The following is a 23160-nucleotide window of genomic DNA, read 5'->3' as shown; positions in this document are numbered from 1 at the left end:
ACAGGGGACCCCGAGACTCTGAAATTTTGAGTCTTTACAAGCATTACTGAAATTTTCCTGCAGACTCAGTAACTCGGGAACTGGATCCTTGGACTCTTTTATGTCAGTCCAAGTCCCCTACCACATGAATAGAAATACGACACATAACAATGAATGTTATTTGACAGATGCAGATGTTATCCTCAAGACAAACCATTTCCAGAGAATAAAAGGAAAAGCAACATGTTAGGGGTTTCCACAGCCCAAATTCATCTTCCTATAACTAGAAACCTTTCAGCGTTTCAGCGAGGAGATAAAAGTGACCCAGAAACAGAGAAACGTGTCTATTGATAAGCAGCGGCTGTGTTTAATCATTAAAATTACCCTGGGCCCTAAAGGGAGAGAAACAATCCAAGTTAGAAAGGGCTTTTTCTCTCTCTCATTTATTTCAGAAGCAAGTAGAAGCAAATGAAGAAAACAGAATCCCTAAGGTCAGACCCTGGCAAGGGCTCCAGGGAGTCGAAGTCCCCGCTCCTTCCTGCCCTCATGTCCAAGGCCGCTGTGCTTGGGAGCCCAAGCATCCTTCTGCCTACACCTCGGACACTTCACTCTGTGCCCCAGAGGGGTGGGTCTCCTCGTCCTCTTCATCTGTGGCCTGAAGAATCCTCAGCAGTTTGAGCTCCGGGTTCCAGCTAATGCTAGAAGCACTCTTTGGGGACCTCATTTGGTCTTCCAGCAAAATCTCCATCTGAGTCTTGATGTCCTTCTTAGTGTATTCTATTTGGGATAATTTGGGACCTAAAAAAAGACCCAGCCATCAACTGCACCTGTAGCCTTCTCCCAGTTAACTATGAAAAATGGAAGACAGAAAAGGAAGGGCTGGGGAGTCTGGAGGACTCTTCTGATGTATGAGGGTTGTGCCCTCCAGGGAAGTGAACCATCCTGATCAACAGGGTTCTGCTCCCCCTGTCCTCAAGACACTTTCTAAGGTTCCTCCACCCTAGGCTCTTACTCTTCTTACTGCGGGAGGAGTCCAGGGATTTCTTAGCAACGTTTGTCTGTGGTCTCTCTGTGGAATCCTGAAATTCAAAAGTGTAAAGAAACTTGAGTCAGGATTTAGGAAACAAAGCGTTTTTCTAAATGATGCTTTCCTTGGAGAAATTAACGTCTAAGACAGGACAAAATGCCACCATCTGACACTGAAGAGAGAAGCTGTGTCACGGGTTCTTCTGCCTTGCAGGCTGACCACGTGAAGCCAGAATGCAGTTTTCCCCAGTCCCAGCAGTTAACTAAGGGTAAACTGCCTCCAAAGGCGTGTGTACGTATTAGTCACTCCGTCATGTCCCACTGTTTGCAATCCCATGGACTGTAGCCCGCCAGGCTTCTCTGTCCATAGGATTCTCCAGGCAGGAATACTAGAGTGGGATCCTCCAAGGGATCTTTCCAACCCAGGTATCAAACCTGGGCAGCTGCCAGCAATTCTTCCCATTCCTATAAGCACATGCTGTTCTTACCATTATGCTGCTGCTGCTGCTAAGTTGCTTCAGTCGTGTCCGACTCTGCGACCCCATAGACGGCAGCCCACCAGGCTCCGCCGTCCCAGGGATTCTCCAGGCAAGAACACTGGAGTGGGTTGCCATTTCCTTCTCCAATGCTTGAAAGTGAAAAGTGATCATCATGAGACAGAGTCAATTTCCTCTCCTCTCGAATCTGAACTGGACTTGGATTTTTTTTTAACAAATAAAATGTGGCAGAAGTGACATGGTTCCAGTTCCAGGCCCATCCCTAGGAAAGTGCCTTCCTGAGATTACTTCTTGGCTGTCAAGAAACCCAGACTAGACATGTGGAGAGGCCTCATAAAAGAGAACTAAAGACAATTTGTCCAAGAGCCCCAGCCCAGCCTCCAGCTGAATGCAGCTGCATGAGTGACCTTAGGCAAGACCAGAAAATTATCCAATCAACCCACAGAATCATGAAAAATAACAAACCACTGTGGTCACACTTTGGGTGGTTTGTTATACAATAATAGACAACTAAGGGCTTCCCGGGTGGCCCGAGTGGCAAAGAACCTTCCTGCCACTACAGGAGGCCTAAGAGACGTGGATTCAATCCCTGTCTGGGTCGGGAAGATCCTCTGGAGCAAGGCATGGCAACCCACTCCAGTACTGTTGCCTGGAGAATCCCCATGGACAGAGGAGCCTGGCAGGCTACAATCCACAGTGTCATGGAGTCGGACACGACCGAAGTGTCAGCATGCATACCGCAGCCAACTGAAATAGGGCCCTAGCAGGATGTCCCTCATACACTCTCACCTGTTTCAAGGTGGGGCCTTCTGTCTTCATCTGCTGCTGCTGCTTTTTGCTGCTTTCCTGACCTCGTAGAGTTTTGCGACCTAGCGACCACAAGACCAATTCAAGCCTCTTACTGGTATTCCACATCCCATTGCTGGGCTTCTAGTTGACCCCTAGTCTACAGGTGACTCCCCAGCCAGGACCTTAGAGGCAGGTCAAAGGGAATGAGGCCCTCTTAAGTTCTATTCGTGATTCTGTTCGCCTGGGACTGTGACCACATCTATGATAGAATTAGTGAGTAAGGTAAACTGTGTGTTAAAAGATCCAGGATTCCTCAGAAAAACCTAAGGGGCAAGCACCTGTATGTCAGTATAGCAAAAGAACTCCTAGGTCTATCTGTTCAGTTTATGAATCCTGTTCTTACTTTCTTGTGCCATCCCTAAGTTACCTCTATTGACTTATGAAAATGAACATCCTCCCACCCCCCAATTTCTAGATCTATGACTCTTTTGTGTCAGATCTTTCCCCCAACTAGTCACGAAATCCACTAGTTCTTTCCCTTCTGTTTCTCTTCCTTTAAATGTGCAATTCTTCCAAGCTACCACCAGCAGTATGAGGCTAAAAGGGACAGGCAAACAAGGAAGTCCCTTGCTCCACAGTTGTGCTGGCTCCCTGTCAGCACTGATTCACACCTTAGTTACACTCTGGGGCATTCTGAAAACCACCCAGGCCTGGACCCAACACCATACACTCTGATTTTAATAGGTCTAGGGTGCAACACGGGTGTTAGGGTTTTGAAAGCTCCTCAGTTGATCTCAGGGTGCTGTCAACGCAGATCACCACTGCCCACCACTGAGGATAAAGATCAAACATCTCAGCAGGCCATGTTGTCAGCCTGATCCACCTCTCTCCCTTAAATACCCAACCCCACAGCCACAGCAGACTGCTCAGTGCTCCCTGCAGCCATGCTCCTCCAAGACACGTTCACCCAACCCATCCCTGGTCCAGGAATTCTCTTCCGTATCCGGGAAACTCTCACAAATATCTAGGATCCAGTGCAAAAATCACCTCTTCCATGAGGCCTTTCTCAACTCAGAGAGGACAAGCCACTGCTCTAACCATATAATTCAAAAGGGAGCCCCAGTCACCCAAGCAAAGCTGCTCCTACTGGAGGCACCAGGAAGAGGAACAAGGCACCAGAATGAAACTCAGGGGAGCTGTCATCGCCCTGGATAGCGGACTAACCTTGAACAAGCGCCTCCGCGCTGGGCCCAGCCCCAGTGCTGTCTACCTCCCGTGTGAAGGTCAGGAGGCTTCTTCGATCTCCAGGTTAGAAGATACTTTTAGTATCAGAGAGCAGGATGAGTTGGGAGATAAACCAAGAAAAGCATCCTTCTCAGAAAACACCTCACCCTCGCTTTCCCAGTGCTCCAGGGTTGGAGGGTGAATTCTGACGATTAAACAGTTAGTTCCCCATCACAGACAGTGATGTCCAGTCTATTTAGGGCAGAAGAATCTGCCGCAGTTTAGGGGGATTCTTTCTCCTTGCTTCTCATTCTGCACTCAAACTGAGAAACGTCAGAGGGACCGGGGTAAGTATATCCTTCAGCTCAGACCATAATAAGAACTCCAAAAGAGGGAGTCTCTTATCTGTGGCATGAACGCTAGAGGAAAGGGACTACCGGTCAAGAACTAGCCCCCTGCCTCCTGGACAGGGCTGAACCATGAAAGACTCCTGAGACTTCAACATGTGGCTGAGAAGTGGCTGACTCTGCTTCCTTAGAACTCTCCTGGGGCTCTCGTGAGGGGCCCCGGCTCTTCCCTGTCTCACGGGCCAGTGGGCCCTTGAGGCTCTTCTCTTCAATAACCCGGGCTAACTCTTCATCCTCAAACCGCTTCCTTTTCTAAAGTAGGACCTGAGGAGTAAGTGATTCTGACTCATGCTCATGGCCATCTCTCAAATCCCCATGTGAAGCAGACGTCTGGCCCAGCTCACTTGCTGAGCAAATATTTGAAGGAAGGCTGGTACATGGTAGACCAGCCAAACCGAAGCATTCCAAGGAGCATTCAAGTGCCTGACAGACATGGATCCTCAAATGCCAAACGTGTTCAGCTTCTCCTGTCCTCAGCTAGGTCCTGGGATTCTGTCACTCCCAAACCCATACACTCTCCTTACCACAGTGTGGGTCACAAACCACGGCACCTGAATGTTTGTGCGAGGGGTTGTGGCTCCCTGGTTCACTCTTGCATCTCCTTTTAGCCTCCTGAAACCCACATGAGGAGGAGGTGAATTAGGACTTTTGAAAGTGAAGAAATCTCTTCCAAAAGGGTTGAAAAGAAGGCTGTTAGTATAACCACACAGGAACTTTGTATCTACAACCAGCAAACAGGGAGAATCCCATCCCTTGTATAACCCCTTCCTGTTCCAGGCTGCACCCACTCGCTCCAACCCCAAGTGGAAGCGTCCAGGCGTCCCGAGCGTCCCTTCGCTGTCACTCTACCTGTTTCCTAGTGGCTGTCTTCACCTTCCTCTGTTGCTGCTGCTGCTGCTTCCTATGACCTGGTGACCAGATAGCCAGCTCAGCCCTCTTCTCCCGGACAGCTCCCACCCTCCCCCTGGGCCGCCTGCTGTGTAGTGAGGCTCCTGGTAGTGAGGCTCTCTCCCCGCTGGTCAGGACCAAGCTGGGAGGGGGTGCTTTTTGAAACTGCAGTCTCCTAAGGTCTACAAGTGACCCTGTATGACTGTGGCTGCAAACGTCACTGAGTTGGGACCAAGATCAAATGTAAGAAATGTGGGCAGAGGGGGGATGGTACCTGGAGACCTAGCAGCATCAGAAAACCTACCATCTGTTTTCAGGTTAGAATAGTGTTTCTTCAAATGTTCAGGATATCGCAATGCTGGTTTCTAGAGCAAAAAAAAAAAGGAAGAAGAAGAGAAAAGAAAAAAAGCTCTACTGTAGGTCTTTCTCTTTCCCAAAATGTATCCCCAAATGCCTTTATCCATCGAGTCAATGAGCACTTTTTTGAGAAGCCCAGTGTGTGCAACATTATACCAGGAGCTCGGGAGAGGCGACAGGTGTGGGAAGCCAAGTGCAGAAGAAATAGAGAACGCTGCTCTCCTCCAACCTCTCCCTGTACATCCACTTTCACCCACACACAGCCCAGTCCTTCTGTGGCACCTGGATCCAGAGTGGAAGAATAGAAGAGAAAGAAATTAGAAAGCTAAGTCCTCCAGACTTGAGGGCAGGTGAGTTTGGACTTGCACCCAGACATCTTCCTCTGAGGGTCCCTAGCTCTTACTTGTAGGGTGAGGCGGTGTACAGATAGATACATCTTAGCAGAAATGGCACTGTCAGGTCGGCTCTTTTCCAAGGGAGATTTCTTTTTCATCATGGCCAACTGTGTCTGCATCTCTGGATAAAGTATGGTTTTCCCTTTATCCAGCAAGAGGCTGAAGGGGATAGACACAGAGACAGTCAGCAATAGCTTTTCTTGGCTGCGGAGAAAGAGAAGAAAAGGGCCCTATATTTGCAGACATGTCCACCCTGGGCCTTAAAAGGCATGTACCAACAGATGCTCATTCAGTAGCGGCTTCCAGATGCAACTATGGCCATAATGGCTGAGTGGATTAAGTTTACTATATGTCGGGCTCATGTGCTTTACACCACTGAATCCTTACCACACCCCAAGGGCAGGTTTATGATCTTCACTTTGCAAATGAGGAAAATGAAGATTAATAAGGCTAAATAAATTGCGGAAATTCACGAAGGCAATGAATTTCAACACAAAATTCAAAGGTGGTCTTGCTCCAAACCACAGATCCATTCCGTCTTCCGCTTAACCCATAACTCACCTATAAAAAGAACAGTGTGTCTACCCCCCAGTGAAGGTTTAAATGACAGAATATAGGTAGTGTGCTAATTATTAAGCACAGGGCCTGGCAGGTGGCAAGTACTTAAATGGTGGTGATTATCGTCATCATTGCCTATGCGTAAGTCCACAAGTTCAGGGACCAAGTAGGGGGATGGTTTTCTTCCCTCCCTCCCCAGAAAGAGCACACTGCTTAGACGTTTCTTAGCTTCTAGAGAAAAGAGGATGCTCTGGTTCTCCCACAGCTTACAGGACACTCACTCCTTCAGCAGATCCTGAGGCAACACGTCAAACTGGTTCCATAGAGGTAAGGATTCTGAACTTAGTTGCTCATGCGAGTATGCTGGGGTGGGAGGCGGTATCATTATCCCTGGAAGTTCCAACTTGTGTTTCTGGAAGAGGAACAATAGAAAGAACTCCCTGTAGCACTCTCTTCGATGCCACATTGTCCCACCACCGCTCCAGCCTCCCAACACAACGCTGGCATGGGAAAATCCTTGTTTCCAGACCTACTCCAGCGTCCTTGCCCCCTCTACACGACAACCTGCCACATCTTTACCAATCTGGCTCTTCAACCATATTGTTGAAATCAGATCACACAGGGATTGATGGACTTGTTTCATTATTTCCTCCAAAAGGCTCCGAACAAATATTTATTGGCCAACTATGTGCCAGGCAGAGGGCTAGGGCTAGGGCTAGGAATTCAGCAACGAACAAAATGGGCCAAGATACTCTTCTCCTGGATGTAGCAAACTTCCAGCTTTGTGACTTATCCAAGGCTACATTTACCCAATAATTGGTAGAAGTAGCATTAGAAGCACAGGTCCCTGGAGAAGGAAATGGCAACCCACTCTAGTATTCTTGCCTGGGAAATTCCATGGGCAGAGGAGCCCAGCAAGCTAACAGTCCATGAGGTCACAAAGAGTCAGACACGATTTAGTGACTAAACCAACCAACCACCAAAAAAAAAGCAGCACAGGCCCACTGTAACTTCTAGTCTGTTGAAATTCTATTCCCATCACACCAGGGCTTCCCTGGTGGTGCAGAGGTTAAAGCATCTGCCTGCAATGCAGGAGACCTGGGTTTGATCCCTGGGTTGGGAAGATCCCTTGGAGAAGGAAATGACAACCTACTCCAGTATTCTTCCTGGAAAATCCCATGGACAGAGGAGCCTGGTGGGCTACAGTCCATGGAATAGCAAAGAGTTGGACACGACTGAGTGACTTCACTTTTCACTTTCATCACACTGAAAACTAGTTTCTAATCAACCTAAAATTCCCTCCAAATGCCCAGCAGTTGCTCCTAACATCTCTTCAAGGTGTTCTTTTACCTTCCTACAGGGAGGAGGTAGGGAAAAGACCTAGTTCTTCATTTCTCTGCACAGAAAATGGTTTGGTTATTACACGCCTTCCTTAAGACGGGTTTTATTTTGCAGATGTTGTTCATTTAAAGAGAGAATGCGAGAAGGGGGCAAACAAAAATAAACTCTTACAGACGAAGATCAGGAAGGTTTGGCCACTTTAAACTTACCCCTGGAGATTTCTTTCTGTTCATATTCCCATCCTGGCTGCAAATAATATGCTTCTCCTCAGCTGGGCTTGAAATAAGAATAACCACAACTTATTCCCAGACATTTTAAGCAGAAGCATCAAGGATATTTATGAATGATGACCATGAAGATTTCTATCCTCCATTCAGTACTCAAAGATGGCTGGTTAGGAACTCAGAGGTACCTGCAGTTCAGAGGCTGCTAAAAACAAGAAACCCCCCTCACCTTGCCCTCACATCTAAATTAGGCTCCCCTCCATTCTCTCAAACAATTCAGTTATTTACTTTTATAGTATTAATCCAAATTAGTAATTATATACTTAGGTGCAGGGATGTTTATAATGTCTGAATCCTACCACCACCATAAGACTCCATGAGGATAGGGACAAAGTATTTAGTTCTTGACTGAATTCCACTGCTTAGCCCAGAGGTGCTCAAATATTTTTTGCTCTGTCATCTTCCTTCTCCTTCTTACCTGGAATACAGATATGATGACTTAAACTCTATCAATCAACTTAGACTTTGAAACCCCCATGAAGCACCTCAGAAGGTGGGAGCCATGGCCCAAAAAGCTATTAACAGAAGGTGTTCTGGTGTCTGATTACCTCATGGAGCTGAGATACAAGCCATGGACCACCTAACTCTGGGCTTCTTTTATATGAAAGGAAAGAAACCCTAAGAGGTTTTTTGTTTACACCATATATATTCACACACACACACATACACACAATACACAAATACATACATATAAAAGCATTCACAGGATGTTTTTAAAAGAAAATAAAGTCTCATCATCTCTAAACTGAAGATGGCAACCCACTCCAGTATTCTTGCCTGGAAAATTGCATGGAGGCTACAGTCCATGGGGTTGCAAAGAGTCAGACATGAGTTAGCGACTTGAACAACATGTCTAAACAGTCACTCTAAAAGAATCTGAGAGCCTCAGCAGTCATGAAAGAAAAATCCGTTTCTTCCAACGATTGTCAACATTAGCAAATCTTTGGACCTTCACCAAGTGATCTTTATCATAGCTGCTTTGTACACAAATTCTATATGCTATTCATTTTGTATCAATGCTCTAGTCCTTAGGCTTGAGACCAAAGATTTGGGTGCTTCACTGAAAACTTTTACTAGTTGCTGATGACTAACAATAAAAACTGATAGAAGGCATTTGTTTCTTACTAAACTTCACAAATACATTGGGCCCTATCTTGTATGCTATTTACAGACAAGTAGCCTGGAAAATCCCATGGATGGAGGAGCCTGGTAGGCTGCAGTCCATGGGGTCGCTGAGGGTGGACACGACTGAGCGACTTCCCTTTCACTTTTCACTTTCATGCACTGGAGAAGGAAATGGCAACCCACTCCAGTGTTCTTGCCTGGAGAATCCCAGGGACAGGGGAGCCTGGTGGGCTGCCATCTATGGGGTCGCACAGAGTCGGACACGACTGAAGTGACTTAGCAGTAGCAGCAGAATTTGATGTAGAAAAGTCCAAAGCATGAATCTCAAAGTGCACTAACAAGAATTCCAGGGCAGCATTTAGGGCTTCTCTGGTAGCTCAGTTGGTAAAGAATCCACCTGCAATGCAACCCTAACCCTAACCCTAACCCTAATGCAGGAGACCCTGGTTCAATTCCTGGGTCAGGAAGATCTGCTGGAGAAGGGATAGGCCACCCACTCCAGTATTCCTGGGCTTCCCTTGTAGTTCAGCTGGTAAAGAATCTGCCTGCAATGTGCGAGACCTGGGTTCGATCCCTGGGTTGGGAAGATCCCCTGGAGAAGGGAAAGGCTACCCACTCCAGTATTCTGGCCTGGAGAGTTCCATGGACTGTACAGTCCATGGGGTCACAAAGAGTCGGACATGAATGAGCAACTTTCACATCACTTCAAGAAGTAAATGCAAGAGGCCATGGCCTTCTGCTCTGCTTGACCTCCTCCTTCATGCAAATAGGTAGCTAAAAAGGAGTTCACAGAGAGAAGGCTGGCAGAAGACAGTAGGCATTTGTAGAACACAAGAGTTGAAGACTCCCAAGTTCTCAACATGATACTCACCTCACATGCTTCTCTGGGATCCAGATGACATCCATATTTCCTACATCTTGAGGACAAGGAAGCTTTGTCTCATTCAAATTCAGCACTGATAGCTAAGAGAAAAATATAAAACCTATGTATGGCTTAAAGGTACCACTCCTGATGGTATTCAGTACCAGGCTAAGGAATGAATCATCATGCTAACCAAAAAGGTATGGTGGTTCAGAAGATGATAAAAAAAAAAAAAAAAGAATAAAATAAACATTTCTTATCCCAAAAATAGCTTCATAATATTCCTTCGAGAAACCAAGCTATCAGGAAAGGTACTCTGCAAGAGTGAGCACTGATGAGTGAATGGTCTCCCCGGCCTCCCTGTGACATCAGGGCAGCATTTAGCAACTCGCAACCCCACCTCATAGGAGGACACCTTGGGGCTTACCCAAGGGAACACTACTTATTCTGCCCACTGCACTCCAAAAACTAAGATCCCCTGTAGATAAAACAATACAATCTGGGAGCAGGGAGAGAACCGAAAGAAGCAGAAGCAAGTTTTTCTCTTTTATAGCCTGTCTACAATTACAAGCATCTACATAAAAGTTAAAGTCATAATTTTTTTTCACATTTTGCTATTTAGGACACTAGATTTATAAGGAAAGTTTATAAATCATCTAGTCTGTACCCCTAGCAGGATTCATGCAGGAAAAAAACTATTAAAAATAGGTTGTCCCCATGAAAAGAAACTGACCGACTTGGGGGAACAGAGGAGATATTTGGGGCACATGCATTTTGAATTTAGAACCATATGTATGTATTATCCTAGACAAACAATTAATTTAAAAACTAATTTAATCTAACACTCTCATTCTGAAGAGGCCAAAGAGGTAAGTGATTTGTTTACTCATCTATCCAAGCCCATCTACCCTCCCTCGGTTCTTACACTCTCCACCACGTGACACTGAAAAGTGAAGGATCTCATAGGAAAAAATAAACGGCATCCGGGAGGACTGCAAAGAATAGCAAATCTCTACTGTGGACAAGCAGGAGGGTTTTCTCTTCTTAAAATATAGCTCTTTTCCTAACTAGCTGTGCTTTTGAAAAAATCACTTCCTATCTGGGCCTCAGTTTCCTCAACTGTAAGATAAATGAGACAGACCACAGAAATAGTTTTCAAACTGCAGTTGTAACTTATTCATAGGTCACAAAATCAAATTTTGTGAATCACAGCCTACACTGTTTTAAAATGAAAGAGAAAAGGATAGAAACTTTCACAGTATAGTGTAACTTACAGTTAGGGTGAAGATTGTCCCATGGTATTTTATTGTAAAATGTATTTCTTACCATAAGTGATAGCTAAAAAAGTTTTAAAATCATGAGTATAGCCGATCTTGAGGCTCATTTTAGACCTGACATTCCAGCATTCTAATTTCCCTGTATTATGAGATGACAGTAGCTGAACACGCTGTATACAGGAGAGATAGAAAATTCTTAACTATGGAAAACTGCCACAAATAAATATCACTAGGTCTGGGATTTCTAGAAACAGTATAACATGTAAAAACATTAGCACAGAGTCTAGTAGTAAGGGCTACTAGACTAATAGTAAGGGCTAATAGTAAGGGCTCAGTAGTAGGTAGTTATCATCATCATTATTCGGATTACAGTCATCCTCAATGTTAAATAAAGGCAACATTTTATTCCCAGTAATAAAGAGAAAATGCTGAGGAAATACCTTTTTTAATCTGTGACTTACTTTGGGAGATCTATCAGCACGGTTCATTAAGTCTCTGTCAGGTAAATCCTTCCTAAAAAATGAGTTTCCAAACATGAAACAGAGTCACAAAAGACTTACTGGGATGATAAAGTTCGTGCTATGAGGAAAAGCTCCTACTTATCTACAGAAAACCTTGGACTTAATACCTACCAAATGAATGTCAGGTCTTATCATCTTCTTAAGTTTTGCTTGTTTGTTTTTCCTTGAACAACTTCTAGACATTGCACATTGCAAAACCTTCATAACTATTTGTTGCATCAAACTGAATTCCTAGCCTACGCCTTTCTCCAACTACAGTTACATAACCATCAGTAAAAAGTTATTCAGTAATTTTGACGGAGATGTTAAAAGACATGCTGCGCTGCACTTAGTCGCTCAGTTGTGTCCAACCCTGTGACCCCACAGACTGTAGCCCACCAGGCTCCTCTGTCCATGGGGATTCTCCAGGCAACAACACTGGGGTGGACTGCCACGTCTGTCAGGGAATGTTTAACAGGAGGATTCCTACGTGCTGTTTCTCACAAGTCCTTTGTTTCTTTTCAAGCGGAGCAGAATGCTGCTCCCAGGAACCAGGGTCATTGTGTGAGACAGGCTTGAGTCTCCTTTAGTAAACATTCTCTTTACGACAAAACTGCTTAGTCTCGATCCCCTTTCTTGAGATATGGATGGCCTTCTGACCTTGTGGCAATTATTAATCCCTTGTTCCCTTGGTAACGGTTGTTATACGCTTGGTTTTCAGATCTTTATCATTGACAAAAGAAACTTCTTATACTATAGCCTATATATACACACAGAAAAATCATTAAAGCACCTTTGCTCCATCAGAGCTTGGGTCCCTGTGTCTTTCTTTCTCTCTCTCTCTCTCTCTCTCTCTCTCTCTCTCTCCGGCTGATTTCTTGGAGCACAGAGACCCGTCTTGCTCACTCTTCTGCCGGGCCTCTAAGACTCTCTCGAGAAGGCGCCCTGTGCCTTCACCCCATCTCGAGAGGGCACCCCTTGCCTTCGTGAGTGATGCAAGTCCTGTGTCAAGGACTTTATTGGTTTTCTGCGTAAACCAGGGAGTATCAGCCTCTTTCTCTCTTTCACTTTGTTATTGCCGCCTCCAGACTGCCAGGTCCCGGTCCATTAAAGGACCCCAACACACATCCTCCTCCAGGGGATCTCCCCAACCCCAAGATTGATCCCAAGTCTCCCTCACTGCAGGTAGATTCCTTACCATCTGAGCTACCAGGGAAGCCAATAAACAAAATGTGGGGCTTCCCTGGTGGCTCAGTGGTAAAGAATCCACTTGCCAGTACAGGAGACCCAGATTCAATCTCTGATCCGGGAAGATTCCACATGCCAAGGAGCAACTAAGCCCATGCACCACAACCACTGAGCCTGGGCTCTAGGGCCCAGGAGTTACAGCTAACGAAGCCCATGCGCCCTAGAGCCAGTACTCCACAACAAGAAAAACCACTGCAAAGAGAAGCTCGCATACCGCAACTAGAAAGCAGCCCCCAGTTGTCACAACTAGAGAAAAGCTCGTCCAGCAAAGAAGACCTAGCACAGCCAAATAAATCAATAAATCATTTTTTAAATGTGGCACTGACATACAATGGAACATTTTTCAGCCTTAAAAAGGCATGAGGTTCATTCATGTGACAACATCAATGAAGCTTGAAAACATTATCCAAGGTGAAATAAGCTAAACACAAAAGAACAAATATTGTACGAGTCCACTTACATGAGGTACCTAGAACAGGCAAATGCATAGAGGCGAAAAGAAAAACAGAATAGAGATCACCAGGGAGTAGAGGGAAGAGGGAAAGGAGAGTTATTGTTTAACCAACTCCTACAAGACAAGCAAGAATACTTTGTTTCCCACACTGCCTACTCATTACTCCTTTAAGGGAACTGCTAAAGGATTTGTTTGTCTTGTTTGGTGGTGGGTTGGGGTGCGGGGCTGGGGTGGGTGGTTGTTTGTTGGTGTTTTTTTGGCTATCCCATGTGGTTTCCCATGTGGTTTGTGGAATCTTAATTCCCTGACCAGGGATTGAACCCCAGGCCACAGCAGTGAAAGTGCCAAGTTCCACGCCCTGGGCCTCCAGGGCATTTCTCATTAATGCTTTGTTTTTAATCTGGCTTTCTCAAAGTTCAGTACATAGGCAAAGAAAGTTAACCCAAAATTTTGAGGTATTAAGCCGTTTAAGGAAGATTCCATGATTATTTACCTGCCTTCAAACTTGGAGTCAAACTTTGAACTCAATAGTGAGCGAGCCTTTGTGAAGGTAAATCCTGGTAAGTGACACCGACACATAACTCTCTTGGCTGGGAAGCAGGAATCTGCGATGTTTACAATGGTAAGCACTGGGAGCTTGTCTGAAAGACCAGACCAGAAGAAAACATACAACATGCCATGAGGGAGCCAAATAGAAACAATTCAAGGATCTTGTAAGGGAGGACACAGGGCTGGCTAATTCACCTTCAGCATCCAGAAAAGATTTGGAGGAGGAGTCCAGAAGTCGAGGGTAGCCCCTCTCAATCCGGCGGATAGTTGCCCAGCATTGTGGATGCTGACAGACAGCCAGGTCACAGGTAGTTTCATCCCACTGGCTTTTATCTGGCAAATCCATATCTACAAATGGTTTAGGACAAAAGCCAGTCTTGCAGCTTTCTAGCCCTCTGGAGAAACCACCACCATACAATTAGGGAATATTACGTCCCCATGGATTGTGGTAGGCAACAATCCATGGGGTCGCAAAGAGTCAGACATGACTGAGCGACTTCACTTTCACATACATTAGCTAGTCCAGATATTAATTTGGACTCAAAGCATAAAATGTTTTTATTGAATCATATTGATAAACAGTGGTTACAGGATAGTTAAGAATGGGGTACCATGAAAGTACGAAAATCTCAGCATGGAATAGAGTGACAAGAATTTGGATTCAGACTGACTTCAGAAGGCCTCCCAATTGACCATTTAATTAATAGCTGAGTGACCTGAGATTTAACCAATCTGAGCTTCAGTTTCCTTAGCTGCAAAATGAGGAAAAGCCTATTTCACAGATCAGATCAGATCAGATCAGTCGCTCAGTCGTGTCCGACTCTTTGAGACCCCATGAATTGCAGCATGCCAGGCCTCCCTGTCCATCACCAACTCCTGGAGTTCACCCAGACTCATGTCCATCGAGTCAGTGATGCCATCCAGCCATCTCATCCTCTGTCGTCCCCTTCTCCTTCCTGCCCCCAATCTCTCCCAGCATCAGAGTCTTTTCCAATGAGTCAACTCTTCGCATGAGGTGGCCAAAGTACTGGAATTTCAGCTTTAGCATCATTCGCTCCAAAGAAATCCCAGGGCTGATCAGGGTCACTACAATTAGTTAATGGATATTAACAGGTCTGGCAAACAGTTCAAGATAATTATTAACATCCTTTCCTTTCCCCTTTCATTAACCATTAGGGAGAGGATGCCCCAATCTCCAAAAAGCCTTATCAAATTATAACCAACGTACATAGGACCTGAATATCCACAAATAATTGTATACACAGGGGCTTCTGGAACCAATTCCCTGTGGGTAACATATCACAGGACAGATAAGTCACAGAAGTGCTTTAGATGGCTCAAAACTTTAGAAGAGATGCTTCATTTTTCAATATGGTCCATTTTTCAATATGCTCCAGTTCTCATACAGGCAGCTAAAATACCCACCAGAAATGAATGGGTTTGCTGAAACAGCAAGTCAGTCGACTCAGAAGTTGGATCAGAAGCCACTAGCTTTTTATTTACTGGCTCTATGGTCTTTGGCAAGTGAATTCACCTCTCTCAGCCTGTTTCCTCATATAAAGTAGGAAAAGGGAAATCCCTAAGTAGGATTGCAGAAGCATTAAATGAAGTAATGTGCTTTTATGTATGATATATAACAGGTACTCAATAAATGTTATCTTTCTCCCTCTAGAAATGTTTTAGGCAATCACTACCACCAGATCCTTAATAACTTTTTTTAAGGAGAGTGTCCATTTCTTCTTTCTTTTACTCAAAACAATTATTTGACTATCAAATACGTGAGGGGACCTGTTATGAGCACTGAGAACAATAATGAACCAAATAAGTCTCTGTTCTAAACAGCTTATAATTTAAACCAAAGATAACAAACTAGTAGCCTGGAATTGCACCTGACCAGTGGCCACAGGACTGGAAAAGGTCAGTTTTCATTCCAATCCCAAAGAAAGGCAATGCCAAAGAATGTTCAAACTACCGCACAATTGCACTCATCTCACACGCTAGTAAAGTAATGCTCAAAATTCTCCAATCCAGGCTTCAGCAATACGTGAACCGTGAACTTCCTGATGTTCAAGCTGGTTTTAGAAAAGGCAGAGGAACCAGAGATCAAATTGCCAACATCCGCTGGATCATAGAAAAAGCAAGAGAGTTCCAGAAAAACATCTATTTCTGCTTTATTGACTATGCTAAAGCCTTTGACTGTGAGGATCACAATGAACTGTGGAAAATTCTGAAAGAGATGGGAATACCAGACCACCTGATCTGCCTCTTGAGAAATTTGTATGCAGGTCAGGAAGCAACACTTAGAACTGGACATGGAACAATAGACTGGTTCCAAATAGGAAAAGGAGTTCATCAAGGCTGTGTATTGTCACCCTGTTTATTTAACTTATATGCAGAGTACATCATGAGAAATGCTGGACTGGAAGAAACACAAGCTGGAATCAAGATTGCCGGGAGAAATATCAATAACCTCAGATACGCAGATGACACCACCCTTATGGCAGAAATTGAAGAGGAACTCAAAAGCCTCTTGATGAAAGTGAAAGTGGAGAGTGAAAAAGTTGGCTTAAAGCTCAACATTCAGAAAACAAAGATCATGGCATCTGGTCCCATCACTTCATGGCAAATAGATGGGGAAACAGTGGAAACAGTGTCAGACTTCATTTTTGGGGACTCCAAAATCACTGCAGATGGTGACTGCAGCCATGAAATTAAAAGACACTTACTCCTTGGAAGAAAAGTTATGACTAACCTAGATAGCATATTGAAAAGTAAAGACATTACTTTGCCAACAAAGGTCCATCTAGTCAAGGCTATGGTTTTTCCTGTGGTCATGTGTGGATGTGAGAGTTGGACTGTGAAGAAGGCTGAGCACGGAAGAATTGATGCTTTTGAACTGTGGTGTTGGAGAAGACTCTTGAGAGTCCCTTGGACTGCAAGGAGATCCAACCAGTCCATTCTGAAGGCTATCAGCCCTGGGATTTATTTCTTTGGAAGGCATGATGCTAAAGCTGAAACTCCAGTCCTTTGGCCACCTCATGCGAAGAGTTGACTCATTGGAAAAGACTCTGATGCTGGGAGGGATTGGCGGCAGGAGGAGAAGGGGACGACAGAGGATGAGATGGCTGGATGGCATCACTGACTTGGTGGACGTGAGTCTGGGTGAACTCTGGGAGTTGGTGATGGACAGGGAGGCCTGGCGTGCTGCGATTCATGAGGTCGCAAAGAGTTGGACATGACTGAGCAACTGAACTGAACTATGACTTGTTTTGTTTCACCTACACTTTGAGCCATTACTTAAAAATGGAAATAGTCCATATAATGTCCAGATTTCCGGCTCCTCTTAAAGATCAAAATATCTGACAACACAGAGGCCCAATTCCAACCACACAGCACCTGGCTGGAACTGAGCACTTCCTAACATCTTTAAACCAGGTGTATTCTATCCAAGTGGAGACTTACCCCACCAAACTCTATCATCTGTATCTGAAGCAGTTTCAGTTGCCATTTATCACCAATTTTGCTGCTCTTTTTCTTATAACAGAGAAATAGTTCTCTGTGCTCAACTCTGTAACACAAACAGGAAAACTAAAAGTGACCTGAAATAGCAAGTTTCAAGGGAAAAAAAAAGAAATAATTTCTGCTCAGTGAGCGTTGAGGACAATCTACATATGTAATAGAAAAATGATAGAACTTAAAAAGCCACTGCAAAACCATGAAAAATATTTTTGACTAGGAAAGATGCACGATGAACAATTCAATGAAACAAAAAACAAATACAACTGTAACAGGGTTTGTTTTTGAATGCTTATGTAACGTTACGTTACTCCTACAAACGGCTGGGTGTTGCCCTTTTGTTACCCAACCAGCCCGAATTGAGCCCAGAGGTCTAGTCATGCCTGTGTCGATGTTGCCAGCTTTAGTACCATGCTGGCAAAGTAGTTTGTATTAAAAAACTTTAGGTAACAGCTATCCTTAATACCATTATTACAAAGTTGAGAAGACTAAAAAGATTAGTGGGAGAATGCGGCAACAGATGGCCATGATTCCTCGAAACCAAAGCAGAAACCAAGTTATTAGTACGCCAAGGCCCACGGGAAGTCGCAGCTCCAGACGAGCTAAGCTGTGGGCCAGAGCCCAGCCTCTGGTCCGAAGGAGCCCCGCCCCGCCGACTCAGTCCACGCCTCCCTCTCCCACGCTAGGCGCCCGGCCGCTCCGTCGCCAGGCAGCGGCGCAAAGCACTATGGGGAAGGAACGGAAGCCCCAGTGGGCCATACTTAATTTCTAGATGTGATGGAAGGGTGAAGCAGGGAAACGAGCCTGGGAAGGGATGCCAGGTGCCTGTGAGGCCGGACGGAAGGCCCTCGGGCCGAAACCATGGCAGCGTGGGAAGTTCAGACGCACCGGCCACTGGAGGCGGAGGCGGGGCTGCGGGAGGAAGGCGGCTCTGGCGCGCGGGGCACTGTGGGACACGTTGTAGGCAACGTGGGGTGGGACGGAAGCCTCGCTGGGTCAGACCGTGGCGACGCGGGAAGTCCGGACGCCGTGGCGGCCAGAAGCGGAGGTCGCAGGCACGGTCCCCGGCCGCGACCATGGCGGAGAGGCCCGAGGACTTAAACCTGCCCAATGCCGTCATCACCAGAATCATCAAGGAGGCGGTAAGCAGCTCCAGCTGGCGGCCGGACCGGGAGCGGACGAGCGGGCAGTGGGAAACAGGTGCTGGGCCGGTAGCTTTGCTCACCCTCGCTTTTCTCACAGCTCCCGGACGGTGTCAACATTTCCAAGGAGGCCCGGAGCGCCATCTCCCGCGCCGCCAGCGTCTTCGTGCTGTACGCCACATCCTGGTAAGGCGGGCAGACTTAGTCGAAGCTTAGCTGGGCTAAAGCCTAAGGAGGCGTAAAGAGAGCCACCTGATTCGGAGTTCGTAACCTGGACCCCGCAAACCCCGATAATTATGTTCTACCTCAATGGAGCGAGGTTCCGAGCCCTCGTTCTAGATCTTGAAACCTCTGAAACAAAATAAGACAATTACTTTAACCCTTTTGTATAGGGAAGGGTGGGACTCACCGTGTCACAAATATCCATGCAGGTTTTCCCGTTCCACCTTTGGGTGCTCCTTTTCCCACCCACACCATACGCGGCAAGAGCGCATCTGACAGCCCTTAATCTTTCTTCTTTCAGTGCCAACAACTTTGCGATGAAAGGGAAACGCAAGACACTGAATGCCAGCGATGTGCTGTCAGCCATGGAGGAGATGGAGTTTCAGCGGTTCGTAACCCCGTTAAAAGAAGCTCTGGAAGGTAACTGCGTTTTCGTCTTCTTGAACATCCAAGTCGATGTTCATCCTAAATGACCTGCTCATTTAGGCCCTGAGATTTTATCAACTTGAGTCTCTTTTTTAAAAAGTCCAGTAGCAAGTATTGGATGCGACTCAAATGGCAGGCACCACCTCATTATCTGTTTGGTGATGCTGGGCAGATTATTTTTCCTTTTGTACCTCAGCTTTTCCAGTTACCCAGTTGATTTAGCTGCTGCTGTCTGTCTGGTTCAGCCTTGCTTCCTAACCTCCTCTTTATCCTTACAGCTTATAGGAGGGAGCAAAAAGGCAAGAAGGAAGCTTCAGAGCAAAAGAAGAAGGACAAAGACAAAAAAACAGATTCGGAAGAGCAGGACAAGAGCAGGGATGAGGACAATGATGAAGACGAGGAAAGGCTGGAGGAAGAAGAACAGAATGAAGAGGAGGAAGTGGACAACTGAGGAGAATGGGGAGATGCCCCTTGGAAGGAACCACGTGAAAACCTGGTACATGTTTGTGTGAAGCTTTTTCCGGCTGGGCAGAGTAGTCTTAGGCAGAAGAGCCTGAGAAGATTGAAATAAAAACTGAATTATCATCAGGATTATCATCAAAGCCAGTGCTTCCCAGACTCAGAGCATCTGAGTAGCAGAATCCTGTTTTGTTTAATCAGTCTCAAGGTTATAACTTTTTGGCAAGAGGGATTCTAAATGGCTAATTTAATTGGTCAGTTTGATCTCTTTTGTTTACATACACATATAGTTAGGCAGTTGTTGACCCCCAGTTCCCTCCCTGCCCCCCAGAAAAGTAATGACAACTTCCATGCTGCCAACTGTGTCCCAAATCACAGAGGCAGTTAAGGCTCAGGAAAAATTGGGGTTTGATCACAGTCAACCTATTTGATTATACAGTATTTGGCAATACTAGCTTATTTCAAGTGATCAGAATGGCTTAGCTTTAGGAAACTACTAAAAAGGTTGACGAGAACAATGAAACCTGCTGTCTCTTCACTTGACAGTAACATGAATTGAATTTGGTTTTCTACAGACCCACTTGGCCTAGAGCCCTTCTATATTGCCTGTAGGCGTGTAACCTGCTTGGGAGGCTACCTTCTAGGCACATATTGTTTTTAAATCCGCAGAGTAGAATTAGTTAAGCAAGGTTGCCAATGTCTTACTCTTACAAAACAGATGGTTTAGTTTTAAATCCACCTCACTGCCTGCCACTGTACAGCTTCAGGATTTGTCATCACCTCCTGGAAGGTATAAAATTCCAGGTTTTCGTGTCCCGTAGTCCATCTTCCAGATTTGTGACTATGGCTTTTCGTTTTTCCAATTCATGACAAGTTCCGAACTTTATTTCTTTTAGGCACAACTTTCTCCCTCTGTGCTTCCCACCACCTGTCTCTGTCCTGCCTCTCCTCTGCTCCCCATTCCGACTTTCTCTGTCCCTCTTTTTTTAACTTCTGCCAACCCAGGAACTTGGATGACCTGCAGTACCCAGAGTATGGGTTCCTCTGATTCCCTAGTTCTAATCTCATGTCTTAAAACTGATTTTGTAAACCTCTTTGACCCATGAGGGAAATCTGATGGTGCTCAGGAATTTAATTCCTCCCCTAACCCATCCCCTTTAACTGCTTCTAAGTATCTCTGTTGACCTTTCCAGGTTTTCTTCTCTTTCCATTTGGTGCTCCAAGCACTTTTTTGTTGGTCTCTTTAAGTTGAGTGCTTGGAGATTGAAGGGTAGTGAAGTGTAGTTTGACACTGTTGATTTGTTAAATGAATACAGTGGAAAGTTTGTTGATAATTGAGTGAAGAATATTGAGAAAATTATAATGCTTTGTATAATAAAAAACATTATTGTTAAAAGTGATGACTCCTCTATCATCTGTCTTGTTGATAACAAGAGTGCTTTGGGGGAGGACCATGGACCACGTACTATATAGTTCTTGTGGTGTGAACTGGGCCAGATCCTTGTAAATACAGGCTCTTGCATCATCTTGGACCGCCAGCAGATGTTGGTGGTTAACAGGTAAGGGTGCTGCTCTTCAACCACAGTGAGAGCTTTCCACGGCTCTGCTGGGCACCCTATACATACTAGATGCAAACATTTATTGAATCCCTGCTATGTGTCTGGCAGTGTTCAAACTGCTATCAAGTATTAACTCTTAAACCCTATGAAGGACCTAACTGCTGTTAGCTCCATGATTTCAACTGTAACACCATATTACCTCTGATCTATATAGCTGTTTCAAAGCATTTTTCATACAAACACAACCCCAGTGGCTTTTCCTTCTCCACAGCAGAAACATCCCTTTTTTTTTTCCCCTGTTCTCACATTTATATTTGTATGAAAGACAAAGTTATTCAGTATATATTTGTTTCTTATTTCTCCCTTGCAATTTATATTGATGATATATCTCTAACAGTTAGCTATAATGTGACAGTATTACGTCTCTGGGAAAACAGCATACACTGAGTCCTTCATAGTTGGTTACTGTACAAGTTTTTTTATTTTTTTTAATACACTAAAGTGCAGTTTTTTCATCTCTAAATTGGCAGTATAATACCTATCTTGAAAGAATTTAAAATATAATAGAAGATTCTTAAACAGCGGCATATACACAATAAGGCCTTGTTTTTATCTTTTTCTCTTCTGTACACACGTTCATTTCCCTTTGAATTAACAGATTCCGAATTGGAAAGAAATCATTTTTGTAAGAAGCACTGAGATTCTTTGAAAGAATGAGTGAAACTAGGTGGGCTGGTGTCCGGGCAGGGGGGACAGCACAGGGCCCGAAACACTCACTCAACATGCAGAACGCCTGAAACTTCGTGGATCTGTATGTGCTGTGGAACCATATCATTGGCGCCAAGGACCATGCGTCCATCCAGATGAACGTGACTGAGGTTGACAAGGTGACAGGCAGGTTCAACAGCCAGCCAGTTTAAAACCTCTATCTGCAGGGCCATTCGCAGGATGGGCGAGTCAGATGACTCCATTCTCCAGCTGGCCAAGGCTGACGACATCTCAAAGAACTTCTGACTAGAGACGATCCGGGACATGGAATATCTGTTATAAATAAATAGTGAAAACCTTAAAAAAAAAAAAAAGAATCGATGAAACTGATAATCTTGTCTAAGATAATTAGTTTTCTTTCATACTAGTAGACTAAGAAAAATGTAAAATCTGGATACATACACAACATAACATTTGTACTCTGTGATGAAATTGAAGACTAATCCCTGTAGCTTCTGATAGACATCAGAGGCACTGTCGTCAAGTATTTGTTTTTGGAGCAGAATTCAAACTAAATTTCAAGTTTCAGTTTGCTCATTCTATGTCAATATATTCATTTCTAATTATATAATTTAATTTTTAAAATTTAGGTAATATTGATTTCTAACAAATTTCATAAAAATAGTTTAGTGGGGTCTTGGTTTTGTTTGTTTTTATTTTTATTTAGTAAGTACGATATACATACAAAAAGTACAAATAAGAGTAGAGTTTTGTAAATTTTCACAAACAACACATTCATGAAACACACTGAGATCAATAAACAACACGACCAGCACTCTAAAAAAGTCTTTGATTTCCCTTCTCATTATTCCCTATCTACCCAGTAGTAGTCACGATCCTGACTCCCAGCACAGATTGACTTTGCCTGGGTTTCTACTTCATATAAACGAAATCATGCAATATGTTCTCTTGTGTCTGACTCCTTTTGTTCAACATTATATTTAAGATTTATATTGTTGCATTCACAGTACTTTTTAAGAGTACTGTTAAGAGTAACAGATTAAGGTAGAATTATATTTTAACGGCTGCAGAAGTGGAAACAGGTCTGTCAGCCAAGAATAAGAGATAAAGGGGCTTCCCTGGTGGACCAGTGGTTAAGACTGAGCTCTCAAATCAGGGGGCACAGGTTTCATCTCTGGGGGGGAAATAAGATCCCACGTGAGACATGAAAAAAATAGATTATACTAAACAGCACTAAGATCCCGAATATGGCATGGCATGGCCAAAAAGACATAGGGGAAAATATATTAAAATTTCCACCCTGTGATTACCTCTATGAGGGAGGCTTCCCAGGTGGTGCTAGTGGTA

At 44.6% G+C, this 23160-nt stretch overlaps 2 protein-coding genes and 1 pseudogene across 8 annotated transcripts; 2 read left to right on the top strand and 1 right to left on the bottom strand.

Annotated features, from left to right (window-relative positions):
- Window positions 1-323: 323 nt before the first annotated feature.
- On the bottom strand, window positions 324-18158 carry C8H9orf43 (chromosome 8 C9orf43 homolog). Of its 7 annotated transcripts, none has more exons than XM_027550568.1 (14): window positions 17223-18158; window positions 13956-14108; window positions 13705-13852; window positions 11471-11522; window positions 9742-9833; window positions 7671-7737; window positions 6402-6532; window positions 5571-5721; window positions 5115-5175; window positions 4772-4830; window positions 4474-4534; window positions 2292-2371; window positions 992-1058; window positions 324-777 (listed from the first exon to the last, which is right to left on the bottom strand). In XM_027550568.1, the coding sequence occupies exons 1-14, from the start codon at window positions 17266-17268 to the stop codon at window positions 569-571; spliced, it is 1377 nt and encodes a 458-aa protein (XP_027406369.1). In that variant the 5' UTR covers window positions 17269-18158; the 3' UTR covers window positions 324-568. The 7 variants fall into 7 exon arrangements, with proteins under 7 accessions (XP_027406369.1, XP_027406365.1, XP_027406366.1 ...); XM_027550564.1 differs by having other exon boundaries at window positions 325-777; window positions 5571-5766; window positions 11450-11522; XM_027550565.1 differs by having other exon boundaries at window positions 325-777; window positions 4447-4534; window positions 11450-11522.
- A 74-nt stretch (window positions 18159-18232) lies between these two features.
- Window positions 18233-20921, top strand: POLE3 (DNA polymerase epsilon 3, accessory subunit). Its single transcript, XM_027550570.1, has 4 exons — window positions 18233-18418; window positions 18519-18604; window positions 18942-19060; window positions 19345-20921. The coding sequence occupies exons 1-4, from the start codon at window positions 18353-18355 to the stop codon at window positions 19515-19517; spliced, it is 444 nt and encodes a 147-aa protein (XP_027406371.1). The 5' UTR covers window positions 18233-18352; the 3' UTR covers window positions 19518-20921.
- Window positions 20922-21013: 92 nt separating this feature from the next.
- LOC113897694 lies at window positions 21014-22108 on the top strand (annotated as a pseudogene).
- Window positions 22109-23160: the final 1052 nt, after the last annotated feature.

This window comes from Bos indicus x Bos taurus, chromosome 8 (assembly GCF_003369695.1).
Source record: "Bos indicus x Bos taurus breed Angus x Brahman F1 hybrid chromosome 8, Bos_hybrid_MaternalHap_v2.0, whole genome shotgun sequence".
NCBI lineage: Eukaryota > Metazoa > Chordata > Mammalia > Artiodactyla > Bovidae > Bos > Bos indicus x Bos taurus.
Note: the sequence above shows the minus strand (reverse complement) of the source record. Positions and strands in the feature narration are given on the sequence as shown.